Genomic DNA, 19812 nt, shown 5'->3' on the forward strand with positions numbered 1-19812 from the left:
TGCTAATATGCAGCGTACTGATTGACACACATAGGCACTGGGTGCCGATCTCTACAGACACGGCCTACACACACCTGCTGTAGTCACCAGTGTGTGTGACGCTTAGAATCTGCTCTTGACACTTCGCGTGACAGTTCCTTGTCATTGTGATGACTAACTCCGGTTGCCATGCTGACACACCTGGGGAGAAGGAATCTCAATTGAGGAATTGTGTCTTGGCCCGTGGGTATGTCTGTGGGGGTATTTTCTTACTTGCTAATTGGTGGAGCAGGGTCCAGCCCACTGTGGGTGGCACCATCTCTAGGCAGGTGGGCCTGGGTTGTATAAGAAGGTAGCTGAGCAAGCAGGAGGGAACGAACCAGTAAGTGGTGCACCTCCTGGGTCTCAGGTTTGGTCCCTGCTCAGGATTTCCATAATCGATGATCGATTACGGTCTGCAACCTGTAAGCCAAGTAAGCCACCCCTTCCCCTGAGTGGCTTTGGCCCCTGCTGTTTTGCCACAGCAACAGAAAAGCAAAACACAACATGCACCATGCTGTGTGGTGGGTTTTATACCTGAGCCTTTGATCAGGATCCTTGTAAGTTTGACCTGTTACACCCCACAGTGCTGGGATATCTCCTGCAGAATGCAGGTGTTGTTGATGTATGTCGGTGACTTTTCTGCCACTATGACAAAATATCCAAGGCCGCAGCTTGGCTCACGGTTACAGAGGTTTTAGTCCATGGGTAACTGGCTCTGCCACTTTGAGGCCTCTATCAGCATTACCTGTAGGTGGAGTTTTATGTCCCACCAGTCAGTTCCCAAATAACCACACAGAGACTTAATATTAATTATAAATGCTCAGCCAATAGCTTAGGCTTGTTTTTTAGCTAGCACTTTATGAACCCATTTCTAATTATGTGTTGCCCAGAGGCTCGTTTACCTCGTGTATGTACTTCCCATCCTGCTCACTCTGTGTTGCATGGCGTCTCCTCAGGCTCCACCCATCTTCTCCCCAGCATTCTCTCTGCCCTGAAAATCCTGCCTAGCCACCCGCCAATCAGCTTTTTATTAACAATGAGAGTAACACGTCTTCACAGTGTACAGAAGAATTATTTCACAGCAATTACCAGAACCCTGGTCATGAGGTCTGCCTCTGGGTGTGAACATTTATTTGGATTAAGAACAAAAACATAGAGTATATACAGAGAAATGGGGAAATTAATTCACATTTTTATCCTGAACTGTGGAGAAAGAAATTCTCAATTTCTCTGCATTTGTTCCACAATAATGTTACCATCTATAGAAAAGATAAGGAAATCTGAACGTGTAGATTAGTCTTGGGTCCATGTTACTAGAGCTGAAAGATGAGTCTTTATCTGGAGAGAGTCCCAGCTCTGGCACCAGGACTTCAGAACATGACCTGTCCTCACCTAGCATAGAATGTGCTAGAGAAATTCAAATCCTCATGGCCCTCTCCATTACATCTGCATGTCATGTCATGGTGGGAATGAGTTACAGAGTTTCCGAGTCTGCTGAGGCAAGGGAGCTGGTGTCCATCACCTGCGTTTCAGGGGAGAACAAGGGCAGAGAGAGCAGGATGGCCCCTAGTGGAGAGAAGGAATGACTTTGGCCTTGGGCTCCTGAAGCAGGTGGTTACATAATGGCCAGGGTGCATATCTGGGCCTTCTTGGTTGGTCCTAGTTTAAAATGGGGATAAAAATGAGGAATGTTGCCTGCTATTAATCAGGTCTTGGCCATTTTGGTGGTTACAATGGCTATTGTTTGGCCTCCTGGGTTTTTGGAGAGAGAGAGCAGATGGCATCCCCCAAGCCTGGCTTAGAGACAGCAGCTGATTCGTTGATGTGGATGTTGTCAGTTTTGTTTGTTTTTGAGACAGGGGGACCAAGCTGGCCAAAGCTTGCTCTGTCATTGTCCTTGAACTCCCCATCTTTCTGCTCCCCTCCTCCAAACTCTGATTACCACCCTGTATCACCATGCCTGACTCAGTGTTCTGGTTTGATACACCGTCTGGCCATTGTCCACTTCTATACCCAGCCGCTTATATGGTTTTGCAAATTATAATTTGTATTAGCTCAAGATATTTTACAGCTCTCTTTTTTGCTTTTGGGATGTAATACTTTAAACAATGATAACACAATCATCTTATATCATATAAGTCCTACTAATATAAGTTCATCTAAAAGTTTGATGTAAATGGGAAGAAAGTAGATTGTAAAGCAAGCATCATTTGATGGAGACATTAATGACTGAGGCTACATTAGACTCTGGGCTCCCATTGCTGGCTTTACTTTGAAGCATCCTCAGGAAACACCCTGCCCTCCAGCCTCAATTTCCCACTCTGTAAACTAGAGATAATAAGCTTGTAGAGGGTGAGAGATGATGCCTGATTAATGTGTTATTTGTTGGAACAGCTAGGTAATGAGAGCAATAAAGACAGACAAAGATTCTCACAGCAGCCGCTGCCCCCTCTCCCTCTAGGGAGCCCACTCACTGTGCGGCAGGGCTGTGGAGCTGAGTGAGCACACCTCTGTCAGACAACGTGATCACCTGTGTGGAGAATCACCCATAGGCTTTCCAGAGCACATACTACAGACCATTCATCAAACAGGGTCTCCTCCAGAAGGCGAAACTCAGCCAAACCCTCAGGCCTGAACCCTGAATGAATAAACAAGCCGCAAGTAATTAACATACAAGACCCTAAAATTATAGTTCCTTAGTTCCAGAGATGAAAAGATTATAAACACATGTTAGCAGCTTCTCTGGTGAGGAAAAAGTTGGGCGTGGGGAGATTGGGTGAGCAACACTGTGTCTCTATTTGTTGGAGGTTTCCACATTTGTTTCAACTGAGTATGTCATTTCTATAGTGAAAAGTATTTTAAATGTTAGAAGCTGAGAATGGCAATATAATTAAGTATGTGAAAACAAATGTTAGCTTTTTGGACCATAAAAGTATCAGAAATTCAGGTTTCATATCAGCGCTAATGAGGACAGGGGTAAATACGTGCTAAGTTCTGGGGCTCCGCTGGTACTGGGTAAGCGCCTGTCTCATGCGTTATCTTAGAAGCCCTGGCTGTCACTTCATCATTGTACAGATAAGTGCAAAGTCGCAGAGAGCTGAGATCACTGGGTTCAGAATGAGCTATCTGATTCAAGAGCGACTTCCACCAAACCCCTGATCTCTGATTTAAGGGCGGCTATAGCTCATTTCGACTGACCTCCATTTGTCTCCCAAGCGGGGACCCACTGGCTCTGAGAGTCTTCCACTGAAACTCTTGAAAGTGGCTTAATAAGCAAACCACATTAAGCCATGGCTGCTCTGTCAAGTCCTGAGCAGTGGGTACCGGCAGTGCGACAGAGCCCTGAGTGTGATGTTTTATTTTACCTGTAGGAATGAGTCGTCCTCTCAAAGCTTTCCGGTAACTTACAGAAATTTCATTCAACTGCATGTGTAGCAATTATCCACATAATTAACAGAAATGACAGGGACGAAGATGCAGACACCCTGGCAAAGACTGTCTCACTAGAGATCAGGGACTTGTATCTCTAACCAGGCAGATAGATCTTTCTCATCAGGCCCCTGGAGAGAATTTCCAACATGCACCAGCAGGGGGCGCCCGTCGTGCAGTGTGAAAGGCTTCCCATCAAGCCCCATGGGCCCCTGCTGTGTCATTATTTCCCCAGCCAGAAGTACCGCCAGTGCAGCCCCCCGGGGATAGGCCCAGATGGCCAGGCCTGTGATGAGAGAGGAGGGGCCCTCTGGCTCCCTCTGCTCCACTTCCCCGATTGAAACCTTCCTGTCTCTTTACCTGCCTCCCTTTTCACTGGAAAAGAAAAAGAAGGAAGGAAGGAGAAACATCCCCAGTGACCAAGCTCTGTGTGTGTGTGTGTGTGTGTGTGTGTGTGTGTGTGTGTGTGTGTGTGTGTGTGTGTGTGTGTGTGTGTGTGTGAGAGAGAGAGAGAGAGAGCACCGTGTCTTTCTGGATGAGATTGCCAAGGAAACTGGCCATGAAACCACCTACGGGGCTCTACCTCTGTAGCTCCCACAGCCTTTCAGGCCCACCTCCCAACCAGAGGCTCTGTCTGCCTGTCAGTTGCCATGGCGACGGGCCAAGGCCTGAATGTGCCCCTTCTGGGCTCTCACGTGGAGAAAGGGCCTTAAGAACCGCAGGAGGTCAGGAAAATGCAACTGCTCCAACAAAGAGCAGGTTTTCAGCCAAGTCGCTTCAGCTCTGCCCTAAGTACGGAAGTGCACAGCTGCTTTCTGATGGCCGCCGTGGTCCTGTGAAGGTAACGATGTGCAGAGCTGTGCCTCACCGCATGCTAACCATGTAGTGACAGAAAATTCTATTGTAAAACGTGGTTTCTATAGCACCATGCATTGGGCCTGTAGCAGGAATCCAGTCCAGGGTTGGGTCTCCCTGAAGTCTGTTTAGGAAATGGTAACATGAGGACAGTGGTGTCACTGCCCCCTGGGCTGCCCCAAAGCCTGAAAGAGACGCTTGTCATGAGCACACCACCGTGCCGAGCGCACAGCCAACCTGGCGTAGATTATCACCCATTATTAATGACGCTGATGATACTGGCTGTGTTTGTTACCCTTCTGTTATGACAAAACACTCCAACCCAGGCAACTTGGAGAAGGAAGCGTTTATCTGGCCGGCAGTTCCAGACGGAAAGAGTCCAGTATGGCAGGGAAGCAAGGTGACAGGCGGTGGGGCAGGCATGGCGGTGGGGCAGGCATGGCGGTGGGGCAGGCATGGCGGTGGGGCAGGCATGGCGGTGGGGCAGGCATGGCGGTGGGAGCAGGCAGCTGAGAGATCACATTTCAACCACCAACACAAAGCAGAGAGAGCAAAGGAAGTGTCCCGAGGCTTTTCATCTCAAAGCTGCCTTCAGTGACCACCTAAACCTCCCCAAACAGAGACACTAACTTCAAACGCCCAGAACTATGGGGGACATTCCTCATTCAAAACGCCACAGCCACAGTGGTTTTCTTTGTTTGTACTGTGGGATGCATCCCAGGCCCTCACACGTGCACCCCCCCACTGGGCTGCACCCCAGTGCAGACGGTTGTCCCTCTAACAGTGGGCTGAGGACCTTTGGTCTGTCAAGCGCTCTCTGGAGAGCTTTCAAGGCCTTCATTGTTTTCAGTTGGGTTCCTTCTATGCCAAAGATCATTGGGCCAGGTAACTGTGACCATCGGGGTAGACTGTGATGAGCAGACTGTCGTCTCTGCTCATGCTCATTAGCACCAAGATTCATACGGGTAAGAGGCTGAGGTTTCTAGAAAAACATGGGCATGGACATTTTAGCCGTTTTGGGGTTAGATTTCTTCACATTGGCAACAGTGTTAAGCATATGGAAACAATGGAGCGATAACCAAATCTCACTGCCTTTCCTCTCCCTCTCTCTTTCCCCCTGAGGCATATGGTTTAATGGCATTAAAACGCAGCTGTAGTTGTCAGGAGAGAAATACAAATTCTCTTCTACCCAGGAAGTGAGAGTGTACAGTAATGCCCAAACCGGGGGACAAACATCTTGGCTGGAGCCAGCCAGGGGAGAGACAGGAGATGGCAGGTACCCTTGAATTCCACACCAGGCAACAGCTGGGCCACATGCCACGCGGCGGGTGCCTGGCATGTAGGAACTAATCAACTCACATTCGTCAAACAGAATTCTAGATATTTCCTGACAAAACTATACCTACCGCAACCCTTTAGAAAAGAGCAAGAGCCAGGCATATCAATGTTTCATTTTCTCTTTTCCCAGCTTGTGGTCTTGTTTTCTTGTGTCAGGCTCATTTTCCACGAGCTTGCTCAGTTACTTAACTGCATCAGAGTATCTGTTGAATGCTAGACCAGGGATAAGAGGAAATGGGAAAGAAATCAGAGCTCGGCGTGGCAATCTCTGCAGTAATTCACACCCTTAAAGCATTACCAACCCCCGTGCTTTATGGCTGTGGGTTACTCTTTCACTTCAAAATGAGTGTGCCACTTACTAACTGGATATTGGTTCTGCTTTTGATGTTGCTGGCAGGAATATGGGGGAGTGTGTGTGTGAGTGTGTGTGTGTGTGTGTGTGTGTGTGTTGCTGAACACAGAACTCAAGCAATCTTCCACTGAGCCACACACCCCCAGGCCTGGTTCTTCTGATACCACATATAAATAACCTTACTGTGGCCTATGGTGGTGGGGCGAAGTCATGTGGTACATATGGCTGTCTCCTCCAGAGCCTAAGAATAGATTAGGTTCTCTGACAGAGGGCCAGCAACAAACTAAGAGGCTGGTTTATTATTTGCCCAGAATAACTCCCCTCCCCAGCCCTCAGGAAGGTCGTGAGAATTGAACAAGATACCGAGGATCAAAATAATCCAGAGTGATAGCCGGGCGGTGGTGGCGCACGCCTTTAATCCCAGTACTCGGGAGGCAGAGGCAGGCAGATCTCTGTGAGTTCGAGGCCAGCCTGGGCTACCAAGTGAGTTCCGGGAAAGGCGCAAAGCTACGCAGAGAAACCCTGTCTCGAAAAAACCAAAAAAAAAAAAAAAATAATAATAATAATAATAATAATCCAGAGTGTCTACAGAAACTGAATGTGTTTTTATAAAGATGTGACACATACACATGGACCAGGCGTTAAGTTCTTGTATTTATGTACTGTTTGATGTAGACAAAGGAATGGATGTTCACTGATCACAGGACGGGGAGAATTCAAGTCGGTATTGATCAGGAAGGAAGCTGCCTCCCTGCTAGCTGCTAGCTGGCTTTCATCGTACTGATAGGTGTTATACAGGTTGCTGGGGATGGGGGAGAATGGGGTGTCATCAATAGTCTCATGGCTGTGAACCCTATGGAGTGTGGTAATGACCAGTGTGGCAAGATATACACATGGGTGTAATAGTGGTGTGACCGTTGTGGGGGTAACCAACTGATTTCTGATCGGAGTTAAGGCCCACACTCTACCACTCCACGGGAGGAAATGCATGCTACTCTAAATCTGACCAAGAATCCATGGCTAGAGAGCTCACAGGCCCTAGGGGTGAGCTATGACTATTATTCTACATGGAAATTGAATTTAAAATGTGGGAGGAAAAAAAGATGTTCCTGTATGCCAATGATAGAGCAAAGCAATGCGTAGCTGCTTGTGAACCCATCGTCCCGGTGGGTGAGCTAGTGTGCGCGTTCACGGGAGTGTCTGAATTCGAGTCCTGGCTTCCTCTCAAGTTCAGGCTCCAGAACCCAGGCTTGTAGACATGGGAGTCGAGGGGCCCAGTGGTGAGGAATACGTGAGGCTTGTCAGTTTCTTCTCCCGTTGCTGTGAGGAAACATCGGACCCAAGCAATTGGGTGGCAGAAGGGGTTTGGGGCTTACGGTTTAGGAGAGGAGGAGTCCTCATGAGAGAAAAACGCAGCAGTGGGAGCCGGTGCTGGGGTCACGTGTCTGCAGTGAAGTGCTCAGCTGGCCTCCCCCCCCCCTTTATTCTGTCTGGGACCCCAGCCCATGGGGTGATGCTGCCCATCCACATACGGGCTGGGCCTTCTCTCCTCATTTACTTCTGTCTGGAAACACCCGCACAGCCCAGAGGCGTGTCCTAGATGATCCCAAACCCAGTCAGGCTGACGAAGATGAACTATCCCAGACAGGTTCTAAACACCGTTACTACATCGGCCCCTGGGATGGCAATGTCCATCCCCTCTCCTACCAGGGAGTGTGAGTCACTGCTCAGGGGCTGCCTGGAGGTCATTGTCCCTTCTTTGCTGGTCTAATAGGTAAGAAGGCATCTCATAGTGATTGTGGTTTGTATCTTAGTTACTTTTCTGTTGCCATGGCAAAAAAAAAAAAAATTAAAATTAAAAATGACCAAGCATTTACTGTGGGGGATCACAGTTCCAGAGGGTTGGACTCTGTGAGCATCCTGGCCAGGAGCATGGCACTGGAGTAGGAAGCAGCAATTTACATCTGGTCCATAAGCATAAGGTAAAGAGAGCTAACTGGGAATGGTATGGGTTTAAAAATGCCCTCAGTGTGACATGGTAAAGGCTGGTGTGGGCACAGCTGTGATAGGCAGTGTGTGTGTGTGTGTGTGTGTGTGTGTGTGTGTGTGTGTGTGTGTGTGTGTGTAGGTAAATATGGGTGCTGGCCTCCTTGGCCTGGCTCACTGGTGGATAGGCCCCAATGGAGAGTGGCCTTTCGGGGTTTGGATTTATTGGTTTGGGTTTGTTTTGTTTTGCTTTGCTTTTGAGGCAAGAGTCTACATTGTAGCCCAAGCTGACCTCAAACTTGTGGCCGTTTTTCCTGCCTCCGCTTTCCTGATGGCTAGGATGATAGATGTGAGTCCTCGGACAGAAGTTCATTCATTCGTCTCGGGAGGCTGGCTAAGAGATGATGTGTTGTAACTGTGCAAAGAACCAAACTTTCACAGACTTATTGAAGGTGGTGGTGGGAGTCTCATGCTCTATTTCCTGGAACATTTAACAACATAAGCTGATGAAAGAGACTTTGGAATTCTCCTCCCCCACCGCCATCCCAGTTAGTCACATGTGTCCTGGGCTCATCATGCATACCTGTTTCCCAGTCCTTAGGATGGCCATAAGCATTTAAAGCTGATTCACTGTTGCCATAGAAACCTGGTAGTATTCAGTCAACAGCGAGGGCTTCTCGCGCTGCTAGAGTGGCCCAGGCACAGTGCTAGATGAGGACTCACAGATGAACAGAACAAGTAAGAAACTGTGTCTTCAAACACCTCCCTTCATCCACGGGGGCCTCAGTCTCATGAGCACAGAGTAGAGCGGCCTCCACAGGGTCCCAGGAAGCTTGGGGTCAAGGTTTGAGTTGGAGACACATTCAGATCCCAAATCCTGTGCCTCCTCCTCTGCTGGGCTACCACACACTGGAATCACAAAGCAATGTTCAGAAAGGATGCCTTGAAAGCAAGAGACAGCATTTGTGGTTTTTTTGGTTTTGGGTTTTGTTTTGTTTTGTTTTTGGTTTTGGTTTTGTTAACTTGTTTGTTTGTTTTTGGTTGGTTGGTGGTGGTTTTTTTTAGTTTTCCAAGACAGGGTTTCTCTGTATATCTTTGGAGCCTGTTCTGGAACTCACTCTGTAGACCAGGCTGGCCTCAAATTCACAGAGATCCGCCTGGCTCTGCCTCCCAATGCTGGGATTAAAGGTGTGCGCTCCACCGCCCAGCCGAGATTACATTTGTTATGGAGTTAAGACAAGTCTGTTCTTAGAGAAGGTTTCAGTTGAAGGGTTAAAAGGGGCTAAGAAGGGAAGGCTCTTGGTTGCAGAAGTTGAAGCAATAAGCAACGTGGGAAGGAACAGTTGCCCAGATGAGCCCGGGGCCCAAACCCTCCCATGACCACTGAGATTGCAGAGGATGATGTGCCTGCCAGTGAGCCCAATGATAACCCACTATGGAGTAGGTTAGTGTCAGCGGCTAGAACACAGGACTTCCTCTGAAATCTCCTTTTCCCGGATCCCTCTTAGGCTGGAAGTCCTAGTGAGACCACGTGGGTTGGAGGAAGAAGATATGAGTCATTATGCTTTCCCACCAACACATTAGCATACTGTGTGCAGTAAAAGGACTCTCTCCGCACAAATCATCACATACAGGCCCAGAGGGAACTTTCAAAGCACAACCTCTGGATGTGAGCCGCATGGCTTACCAAACCACAGCTGAGGGTTATTGATCCTTGTGGGGGCATCTTATAAAAACTGTCCAATTTGCTTGTCACATGTATCTGCACCAGCTCTGTGGCGGGAATGACTCCGTAGGGGTCAGTTTTCTGTCCCCACGTGTCTGGCCTCATTCTAACTATAATCTTAAAAAGGTAGGGAAACCCACAGTAGATGGGTGCTGCCACAGGCTAGCCCTGGAGTAGAGCTCAGCTGCAGAGGAAAATGTCATCAGGAGCTGTGCAATTCAGGCCCCCGAATTTGATTCCAGGCTTTATACAAGTCCTGCTCCATTTAGGATCCAGGGTCCCCTGACCCCCTTCTCTCTGTGACTACTTCCCATACTCTACAGCTAGAAGAATAATAAAGATTAAAGACATTGCCAAGGAGTCTTAGAAGCAAGAATGTTTGCCCAACCTATCTTCTGCGGGTCACTTTAAAAAACAGTTTGTTTGTTTGTTTGTTTGTTTGTTTTGAGACAGGGTTTCTCTGGGTAGCCTTGGCTGTCCCAGAACTTGCTCTGTAGACCAGGCTGACCTCAAACTTTTAGAGATCCACCTGCCTCTGCCTCCCAGTGCTGGGACAAAGTCATTCTTATAAATGCATGGTTGACGCGAAGAATGGTGGCATATGCCTTTAATCCCAGCCTCTCTGTGAGTTCGAGGCCAACCTGGTCTACAAAGAGAATTCCAGGACAGCCAGGGCTGTTACACAGAGGAAACTCTATCTCAGGAAAATAGATAATAGATGGATGGATGGATAGACAGACAGACAGACAGACAGATAGATAGATAGATGCAAGGTTGAGTACCAACTAGTTCAAGACCCTGGTGAAGCTCTTCTCTCTAAACTATACCCTGAATTCAAGTATTAGTCCCTCCACTGCCGTCACTAAAAACCCACTGCCTTGGGCAAACACAAACTCCTTTATTTCCTTTCCTCTCTCTGTCTTTTCATTACTGTTTCCTTTCAATTTGATTTAAAAATGACTCCTAGGGCTGAGATGTAGCTCAGTGGCAGAGCATGCACCTGCCATGTGCAAGGCTCTGGGTTTGAGGAGGGAGGAGGGAGCAGGGGGAGCCAGTCATAGTGGGGTACACCTGCAATCCTAGCACTCAGGAGGCCAAGGCAAGAAGACCATGGATCACAAATCAGTCTTACTTCATGGGGGGCACATGCAATCCTTTATCATAGTCTCAAGCATAAAACCTGCCATCCTTGTGGCCACAATCACAAATTTCCATTTCAAAATACAGAAAGATTTATTTTGAAGTTTTACACACACATCCCTCCTCACTACATTCAAATGCTTCTTATAATCATATAAAAGATCAATATAAAATATGTATTGTGAAACATTAACTTACTCTTTTTTTTTTTCGAGACAGGGTTCTCCGTGTAGCTTTGTGCCTGTTCTGGATCTCGCTCCATAGACCAGGCTGGCCTCAAACTCACAAAGATCTGCCTGCCTCTGCCTCCCGAGTGCTGGGATTAGAGGAGTGTGCCACCACTGCCCGGCTCTAACTTCTAAGACTGACATTTTCAGCAAATATTCTACATAAACCACCAGACTCCCCCTGGCTGACTCCAGTATCTGTGCAAAGATTGCAATTTTGGTTTTTTGTAAGGAAAAAAAATCAGCCGGGTGGTAGTGGTGCAGGCCTTTAATCCCAGCACTCGGGAGGCAGAGGCAGGCAGAACTTTGTGAGTTCGAGGCCAACCTGGTCTACAGAGCGAGATCCAGAACAAGCACAAAGCTACACAGAGAAACCCTGTCTCGAAAAAACAAAAAACAAAAAAGAAAAGAAAAAGAAAAAAATATCTCTGACAGTCACACTGTGAGACTTAGAGGTTTTCTGATCTAGGACTCCCTCCTGCGCCCCCTAGGGGCTGGAGGTAGACTGGCGTCACTAGGACTTGGGCATTTTATACAGCACCCTCAAATAACAGCGACGTATTTGAAGCAACAATCCCCAAAGTCCGAGCTCACTCAAGAACCCCGGACTCAGAAAAGTCCTAACACCCTAGTGTAAAAAAGTCACATTCTTGGGAACTGAAAAACTACCTGGAAGCTTTGGCATGAGGTCCTTCCACTGTGCAAAGGCCTCTGGGCCCCGTCTTCACCTCCTCGGGGGTGAAGGGCCTTTGAAGGCTGCCAATCAAAAAGTGGGGAGCTCAGATGTTGCTGGGGGTGGGCAGTTTGGCACAGCTACAAAGATGGAACACGGGCAGAAAAGCAAGGGACTCTTGCACAAGCTTGGTGATCGAAGGCCTGAGGAGAAAAAAGTGATGGGCGACGACGACCTGAGAAGATGCAGGAGTCCACCTGAGTTACTATGGTGCTCACAAAGAATGGAGAGTTAGGGAGAGGAGAGGAGACATCTAGCCCAGGGGAAGAGGGTAGACCAGCCAGAATTCCCGGGCCACTTCCCATGTGAGGTGTGTGAGACAGCAAGGTGCGGGTGGCCCAAACAGCGAGTCAACTTTGCTTCAGGGGTACAGAACACTTCCCAAGAGCCCGTAGGTAAAGAATGGCGTGGCCCTACCCAACTCAGCAAATTGAGGGGCCCCCCAGGGTAAAGCTGCAGACTTTCTGCACACCAGCCAGCCTGAAGAGGGCGCTGCAGGGTGCTGCCTTGGGGGCCCAAGCTCGGTCCATACACTCGACTTTCACAGCGAGGATTCAAGTTGGCTTAAGCGTGGTTTTACCCAGATGCCTGGCTGTTCCTGGAAAGTTGGTTTGGTTTCCTGCCTGAGAGCCGGGGCTAAGCAGGAGGGCTGGCCTTGGATGCCAGGCCAGGCTGTCAGCGGGAGGTATGAGGCAGGTGCCCTTTGGAAATCGGCCCTCCCGGACTTCCAGGTCAATTCTTGGCAGGAGGTGAGGGGTTTGGAAGATAATTATCCGGGGGTGAAAAGGGAGCTGTGTGCTAAGGCGCCTCCCCCATGCCCCGGATGCTGACAAACCATGCAAACCGTTTGTCTTACAGGCACAGGTGCGGTAAGAGTCTGCTCCATGTGTAGCACGCCAGTGTTCGTGATTCTGACACTTGACAAAATGTGGTAGGCCGAGAGAGGCCGTCTTCAGTCCAGGGCTCCGAGGGAGCAAACCTTTCGCGCAAAACTTGTCCATTTTGATGTCATTATTAAGGTCTGCCTTTGGGGACAAAAGCCTGGTGGTACCGAAGGCGCTCAAGGAGCCGGCACTTGGCTGCTGGGCATCATGCCAGTAAGAGCCCAGCGCCCTGCGGGGCCTGGGAGGGCATGACAGGCAGGTGTGGGGGACCCAGGAACAACTAGAGGATGCCCCAGCTGAGCATCCCGGGGCTGTCTGGGTCCCTGGGAGCGCGCGGGACTGGGGTCAAGGGGCGCGCGGGAGAGGGAGGAGCCGTTCCTGGCCGGCGCCCGCAGGGCCGAGAAAGTGAAAGGGCGGCCGCTCCAGGAAGTCGCGAGCAGGAAGCGCGCAGGCGGCGCGGGCTGCGGAGCGCAGGTAGACGCGGGGGCGACCGAGGACCCTCCCCAGCGGCGCGCACCTGCCAGCGGGCCCGCGCCCTGCGCCCTGCGCCCCCGCTACGGCCTCGCCACCGCTTGTCTCCCTCTGCTGTGGCTAGAGAACCGGGGACCAGCCAAGCGCTAGAGTGGCGTTGGGCGACAGTGCCGGGCGATCCCGACGCTGAGTTCCCGGGGAAGTGGAAGCAGAAGGCTCCCCGAGGCCCGGGGCTGGGATCGCCTAGCTGTGTTGCCCGGTCCCCTCCCAGTCCCGGGCCGTGGTGACAGCTGTGGGGAGCCGGCTGCTGGAGACCCAGCGCTTTGTCTGCAGCCGCGCGTTGGGGACGTGGGCGTGCCCGTAGCCTTCGCCACCGGGCCAGGAGGCTGTACGACCGACCGGGGAGGAGCCGGCTCGCAAAGCCCTTGGGAAAGCTCGCAGGCAGCACCCTGGGTTCTCGGGTTGTTTGTTTGCTAAAGAACTGCTTCCTGGAGCCCGGGCTCGGTGACCAACGTGGTGACAGCTAACCTACTGGCGGTAATAAAAGGTTTAAATCGCCGGAAAGTCCCCTAGGCGCATGCACCAATCTTCCAGCCCTCGGGGTCCACTCTGGGATCTTGGTGACCTGCAGGTAAAGATTTACATTTGAACTGAAGACCCTTCCCCACGTCTAGGTTTGCGCTCCTAAACTGCCTTTTCCTTCTCGTCAGCTCTTTCTGCACCTGGCTAGTGGCTGCCTGCCTACCCATCTGCCGGCCCCGGAACTTAAATTGCGTGAAGTTGGGCGAGTTGGTATATAGATTGGCTTTGCACATTGGTCTCTTTATTCATATCTAGCTAGAGGATACCTGGCAATTCCCTCTCTTGGGGATCCGGTTTGCACCCTGCGGTCTTGGAAGTATATTTACAAGTTCGGTTCCATGAGCAACACCTGGGATGTGTTGGTTGTTGTGAATGCTAGGAATGGTGGTGGACAGAATTCTGACTTCTTGTATTTAAACGCAGGGCAAGTGAAAATGACGGTTTCTGTTTATCTCCCACGAGAAATGGAGCCTTTAAAAGCTTACAAAGTGCTTGCTTGGAAAGGTTGTAGTTTGTCTTGGTTTAAAACAAAAACTCATGAAACTTTTGGAGGGGGTGGGTGGTCTGGTTCTCAGGTTTGTCCTTAAGTGTGCCCTAATTTTGACGTGTTGCCTTAGGGTGCTAGGATTTTGTCTGTGTGCTTTAAACCTGGGAAAAACCCTTGAGGCATTACCCTTTTTTTGCTGACTTCCAGCGACTTCTGAGTCTCCTTGGAGGGTGGATGGACACTGTTCTGAGTGGCTCAGAGCCCTGGGGCTGGAAGGACAGATGGTAGGTGTGTCTGTCCCTAAGCCCTTGGCCAGGCTCTGTGAGAAGGGCTAGCTACAGCTATGAGTGCTTCTGAGCCTGGTAGGGGTGCTGTGTCACAGTGCTCTAGCTCCTAACTGTCCTCTCCTCCCTCTCACTGACTTCTTATCATTTTCTTTAATGGGCTGAAGTTCATTGGGCGCTTCTAAGAGGTGACATTTAAAAACTACTTTCATGTGCTTGGGCTGTATGCCAGAGCCTTTCAGCCAAGCCACGTGCTCCCCTTCTGTGTAGGGATGGGCAGGAGGAAGTGTGCTTGTGCCTAGAAGGCGCCCCCAGGCAAATGGAAGGTCTGGGATTTGTCTTGATGTGAAGCCCGTCTAGCTGGGCTAGCCTCATCTCTCCTCTTAGAGCAGTGGTTCTCAGCCTTCCTAATGATAAGACCCTTTAAATACGGCTCCTCGTGTCATGTTGATCCCCCCACCACCACCATAAAGTTATTTTTGTTGCTACTTCATAACTGTAATTTTGCTACTGTTGCAAATCATATTGTAAATATCTGATATGCGACCCCTTTTGGGTTTGCAAGCCACAGGCTGAGAACCATGGGCTAAGAACCACTGCCTTGGAGTGAAAGCTATGCCTTGGGCTCCAGGAGGGTGTGTCAGTGGCCTTTATGACCTGGGATTTGGAGGGAACAGATTTTGGGCGGTGGTGGTGCACGCCTTTAATCCCAGCACTCGGGAGTCAGAGCTAGGCAGATCTCTGTGAGTTTGAGGCCAGCCTGGTCTACAGAGGAGATCCAGGGACAGGAACCAAACCGCACAGATTTTGGGGATGCTATCCAGGCCAGCAAGAAAGGGGCTTTGTTAAGCTGAATTCTCAGCACCCTGAATGTACGTCCCGAGGCTAGGAGACCCGCCTACCTCAGTGCTGGGCCCGTTATCAGTTCTCTGGCTTTGTTCTATCCCTTCCAGCATTGTCCTTCTTCAGCCCAGCCTTGCAGAGCAAGCTTGATTTCCCAAGCTAATGCTATCCTGTGCTGGGGAACCCCAGCGGCAGGTGGGAAGTTCATCCCCTCAGTGTTAGGTATGGCAGACTCACCTGCAGAACCACACAGCCCAAGTGACTGACGGTTGATCCTGTCTGCCATTCTGCTCAGGCCCCCAATCCTCTCTTGCTGAGGCTCACAGGAGGCCTAGTGAGTCGTAACGGAAGGAGCGAGTCCGGTGCCCGCCCCCACCCCATGTGCTAATAATTGTGTACACGACCAAACAGTAGACATCTGCTTTGGGGCGGGGTGGGGCAGCGTGGCCAAAGGAAGCCCCAAAGGCAGAGATGAGTGCCCACGTCCCTCCAGGAACCATTGGAGCATTCTGTGAGCTCTGTGTGAGCAATCCTCCCCAGGGCATCCACGGCGGGAGCTTCTTCTGGTATCAGACGTGTAGCTTTGATCAGTCGTGGGTGGTCTCTTCCCCATCTGTGGAGCGACTTCTGCCTGCCAGTGTCTCCCGGGTACTGTCGCCAGGTCAGGACCACACAGGTTCTTAATGCCTCTCTTTCTCCCACAGACCTCGGCCGACCCTGATGGAAGGAAGAGGGGGCAGGACCCAGTAGGACACGTCTGTTGTTGCTGCTTTCCAGGCTGTGTGAACCGCAGGGCTGTCAAAAAACAATCTTAACCTGTTTCCTGGAGCATCTGATTACGGGACTGGAGCTCCGAGGTCAGGACCGACGTAAATGGCTCGACTCCCTGTGGGCATCCGCTTCATCATCGCCTTCTCCAGGGATCAGTGGTAAGCTCTGGTGGTGGGCTGCCCTCTGGAGTGGTGATGTGTGGGGCAGAGTGACAGGGGGCACTGGGTGGCTTTTCCACCCGTATTTCATTATGGAGCGCGGGTGTCCGGCCTTCTCATAGCTGTTGTATGGTGGCTGCTGTTACCTGGAGCCCTCAGGAGTCCTGTGTTTTGGTGGTGACATCACAGACAGCATTTGGACTCCTCTTCTGTCAGGAAGGGAAAACGTACCTTTGCTCATTTCACTTCATTTTTGTGGTGCTTGTGAGGGCTAAACAAGCACCCTGGCGCTGAGTCCAGTCCCCAGCCCTGCTGTCCCCTCTAGGTTGAGTGCCTGGGCACTAGCAAGTTAAACTGACGAGACAGGTGAAGGAGAGAAAAAGGTTTTCATCGCATCTTCACGGAGGTTCCCAGAGAAACGTGCGTCCCCCAGTGTATTTAGAACCCGGGGCTTGTTATCGTCTTTAATAGGAGATGTGGGAACGGGCAGTTAGCAGGAAAACAAATGGCCTTTTGGAAAGGAAAAAAAGTCCTCAAGCGCGCAGGTGGCAGGAGCCAGTAGTGCCTATTACCGGTGGAGACGGCTCCTGGCCTTTCCGGTTGCTTCTGCAGAGATAGTTTGTGACGACTGAGATTTTCTGAGGTCTGTCTCGGGAAGCTCTGCTCTCCCTCTGCTCAGCATGGCAGTCGTCTACACAGGCTCATTCTAGCCCACTCACCCACTTCCACTGGGCTCTTCCAAAAGGATTCAGGGTGGGTTTGGGACCATCTGCAGATGGCTTCTCTCCACATCTCTCCCTCGAGGCCTCCTGAGGATCTAGTCACAACCCTGGGCACACTTTCATTGGGAGACTGGTTAGCTTGGTCTGTAAATCCGGGATGCGTTCTTGTGTATACAGATTGCTACTATTTACTGTTTGCCTCGTCTGCTCCTTCTACTTTACGTAGGTGTGTGTGGCAGGCACTGTACGGTTCTCGTTTTTAAATATTTCTATGTAGATTTTGCCTTTTGCTGGGCAGGTAGCTCAATGGTAGAATGCCTGCGAGCCTGAGGCCCTGTGATCAGTGTCCATGCTAAATGCCATGTCCAGGGTCCAGTGAGACCTTTGACAGTTCCTCTGCTATCCAGGATCTGACACACAGCCACACACTGCATTTTGCCATCTCGTGGGTTTTGTGTCCTTTGGTCTAAAAAATGTCCCTTGGCGCTGTCTGTCTTTTATGACCTTGAGCCGTTGAAAGGTTCAAGCACATGTTTTTATGGATTGTCTCTTGTTTTGGATATGCAGATGTTTGCGGGGCCAGAAAGTCAGACAGTGCCTTTTCGGCAGGTTGGGCTGGGGAGGGGGAGGGGTTAAAGGTCCCATGGGAGAGGAGGGACTAGGCATGTTAAGTGGAATGAGAAGGGACCCCAGAGGTCCAGAACAGGTTTGCACACCTGGCTCCTGGTCTCCTTCTCTGTATGACTCTTCCCACTGACAGGAACCAGAGCCTCAGAGACACTCATGTCTCACCTGGCAGGAACAGCAGGTATGCTATGTGATGCCAGGAAACAAAGCCATGAGTACCACCAAAGGACTGTTGCTTGCTGACAAGGTCTAGAAAAACTTGAAACTTCAAATAATTGATCCTAGGAGTAGATGGTGGCCCACTGACTGAGAAAAGCATCTGCTGTATCCTCACAAATGTCACAACCTGTGACCCACTGGAGCAGGACCATGCTTCCCTCCCCAGGAGGCCAGCCTCCGGGATCAGAGGCCTGGTAGCTGGGACCTAAGATCATCTCCATCATCTCATAGCACACTCCTACAAAATTCCTGTCTCTACTGAGTGTGGGAAAAGGTCTTGTTGCCAAGGCAGGCAGTGACTTAATAGGTGACCAGTGTCAATCTCAGTGGCACCCGTCTCCCGATCAAGGCTCTGACAAAGGCATGAACTTCCTTCTGTATCTGGCTGCCTGGTTTCTGAGTTCAGAAAGGGTTGGGATTTGTCTCTGAACCAGCCACGCTGATGAGTACTTCTCAAAAGCACTTGTTGAGTTCCTAGGTGACCAAGGCAAGTGACGCTGAGCCAAGACCAGACGATACCACAGTGGCTTGCCACTGCTTCTCTGAAGGATGTGACACTCAAGGGCACTGTATTAATTACTTGTCTCATCTCTGTGACCTGAAAGAAAGCAACTTAAGGGAGGAAGGGCTTATTGCGCGCGTTTGAAGGTACGGTCCCTCGTGGTAGGAAAGGCGTAGCTAAGGAAGCTGCTGTCAGCTGCCATGACGGAAGCATGAGGCTGCTTTGCTCTGATCTCAGTGGTACAGAAAGTAGGGCCAGTCTGTAAGCCTCAAGGCCCACTCCCCAGACACCTGCTTCTAAGTAGGCCCCTCCCACAAAAGGTTTGACGACCTTCCGACACAGCACCAGCAGCTAGTAACCAGATGTTCAAACTGGAGCCATCCAGGCTTATCTGATTGGTAGTCAAGGACAGCAATGGATGCAATCCAACACAAAATCATAAATTGTCTTAAAACATGAGGGTGTGTGTGTAGGTGTGGGTGTGTGTGGGTGTGTGTGTGTGTGTGTGGGTGTGAGAGAGAGAGAGAGAGAGAGAGAGAGAGAGAGAGAGAGAGAGAGAGATTGTTTTTGGTTATTGTTGTAACTTGACTGTGTGGTTCTCAAATGGAATGAATAGATGACAGTGTTATATTACAATATAACAAATAGCTGGGCATGTCTGAACCATACAGATGCCCCTGAGGAGAGTCTTGGGGTGCATCCTGGCCCTGAGCTGGCATTGATGGGATATGCTTTTTATTTATTTATTTATTTTTTTTGCTAGAAACTCAGGGTTAACCCAGGCTCTATTCTTGAGGTGACATGTACCGTTCATCATAACTGTATAAGCAGAGCACTGGAGAGAAACGCTGAGACCGTTTGGCTTCTCTTCACTTACTTCATCTTCCCACGTCCACCTGTAGCATCACATAAACCCAAAGGTGTGCCCCTCCCCGGAAGCCAAATGCTGTGAACCCGGGGCCTCAAAAGACAAAAGCAAGCCCCTCCCGGTTCGGCAGGCTGAGGGTCCAAACTCAAAATGCGGCAGGGCCATGGCCGTCTGACAGGTCCGGGGACAGCTTCCCGTCACCCTAGTTCACACCGTGGCACTGCCAGCGACCAGCTAGCTGCATCACACCGGCCTCTGTCTCCACTGCCACACTTCCCTCCTCTGCGTCTCTGTGTGGTTCTTGCTTTTTTGAGACAGGGTCTCTCTAAGTAGCCCAGGCTGGCCTCAAACTCTCGGAGATCCACCTGCCTCTGTCTCTTGAGTTCTGGGATTAAAGGCGTGCGCCACCACTCCCAACATCTTTTCTTAGAAGGACACCAGTCCCTCAGTTTAGGGACGCGCTAACCTGGCTAGACCTCGTATTGACTCATGACATTATTTCTGAGTAAACCGATGCTCAGAACCCCTGCTTCTGTCCGTGCGTGCAGCAGGATGGGTTGGCTTTGTGAATGGTGAAGAGGATGGCG

At 50.4% G+C, this 19812-nt stretch overlaps 1 protein-coding gene and 1 long non-coding RNA gene across 3 annotated transcripts in view; one reads left to right on the top strand and one right to left on the bottom strand.

The window, feature by feature from the left end:
• Slc37a1 (solute carrier family 37 member 1) overlaps positions 1 to 19812 on the top strand; it is a 65773-nt gene that overhangs the window by 1408 nt on the left and 44553 nt on the right. The window contains exons 1-2 of one of the 2 annotated variants that reach the window (XM_042266705.2): positions 13111 to 13793; positions 16063 to 16287. In XM_042266705.2, coding sequence (XP_042122639.1) covers positions 16232 to 16287 — 56 coding nt within the window. In that variant the 5' untranslated portion in view covers positions 13111 to 13793; positions 16063 to 16231. Of the gene's footprint in view, positions 1 to 13110; positions 13794 to 16062; positions 16288 to 19812 lie in introns of those variants that run through there. The other variant, XM_042266706.2, reaches the window with a different exon arrangement.
• LOC143269987 (uncharacterized) lies at positions 4810 to 7699 on the bottom strand. Its single transcript, XR_013046805.1, has 3 exons — positions 7528 to 7699; positions 5712 to 5856; positions 4810 to 5287 (listed from the first exon to the last, which is right to left on the bottom strand). It is a non-coding gene; the product is annotated as an uncharacterized LOC143269987 (long non-coding RNA).

Source organism: Peromyscus maniculatus, chromosome 21, assembly GCF_049852395.1.
Source record: "Peromyscus maniculatus bairdii isolate BWxNUB_F1_BW_parent chromosome 21, HU_Pman_BW_mat_3.1, whole genome shotgun sequence".
Classification (NCBI taxonomy): Eukaryota; Metazoa; Chordata; class Mammalia; order Rodentia; family Cricetidae; genus Peromyscus; species Peromyscus maniculatus.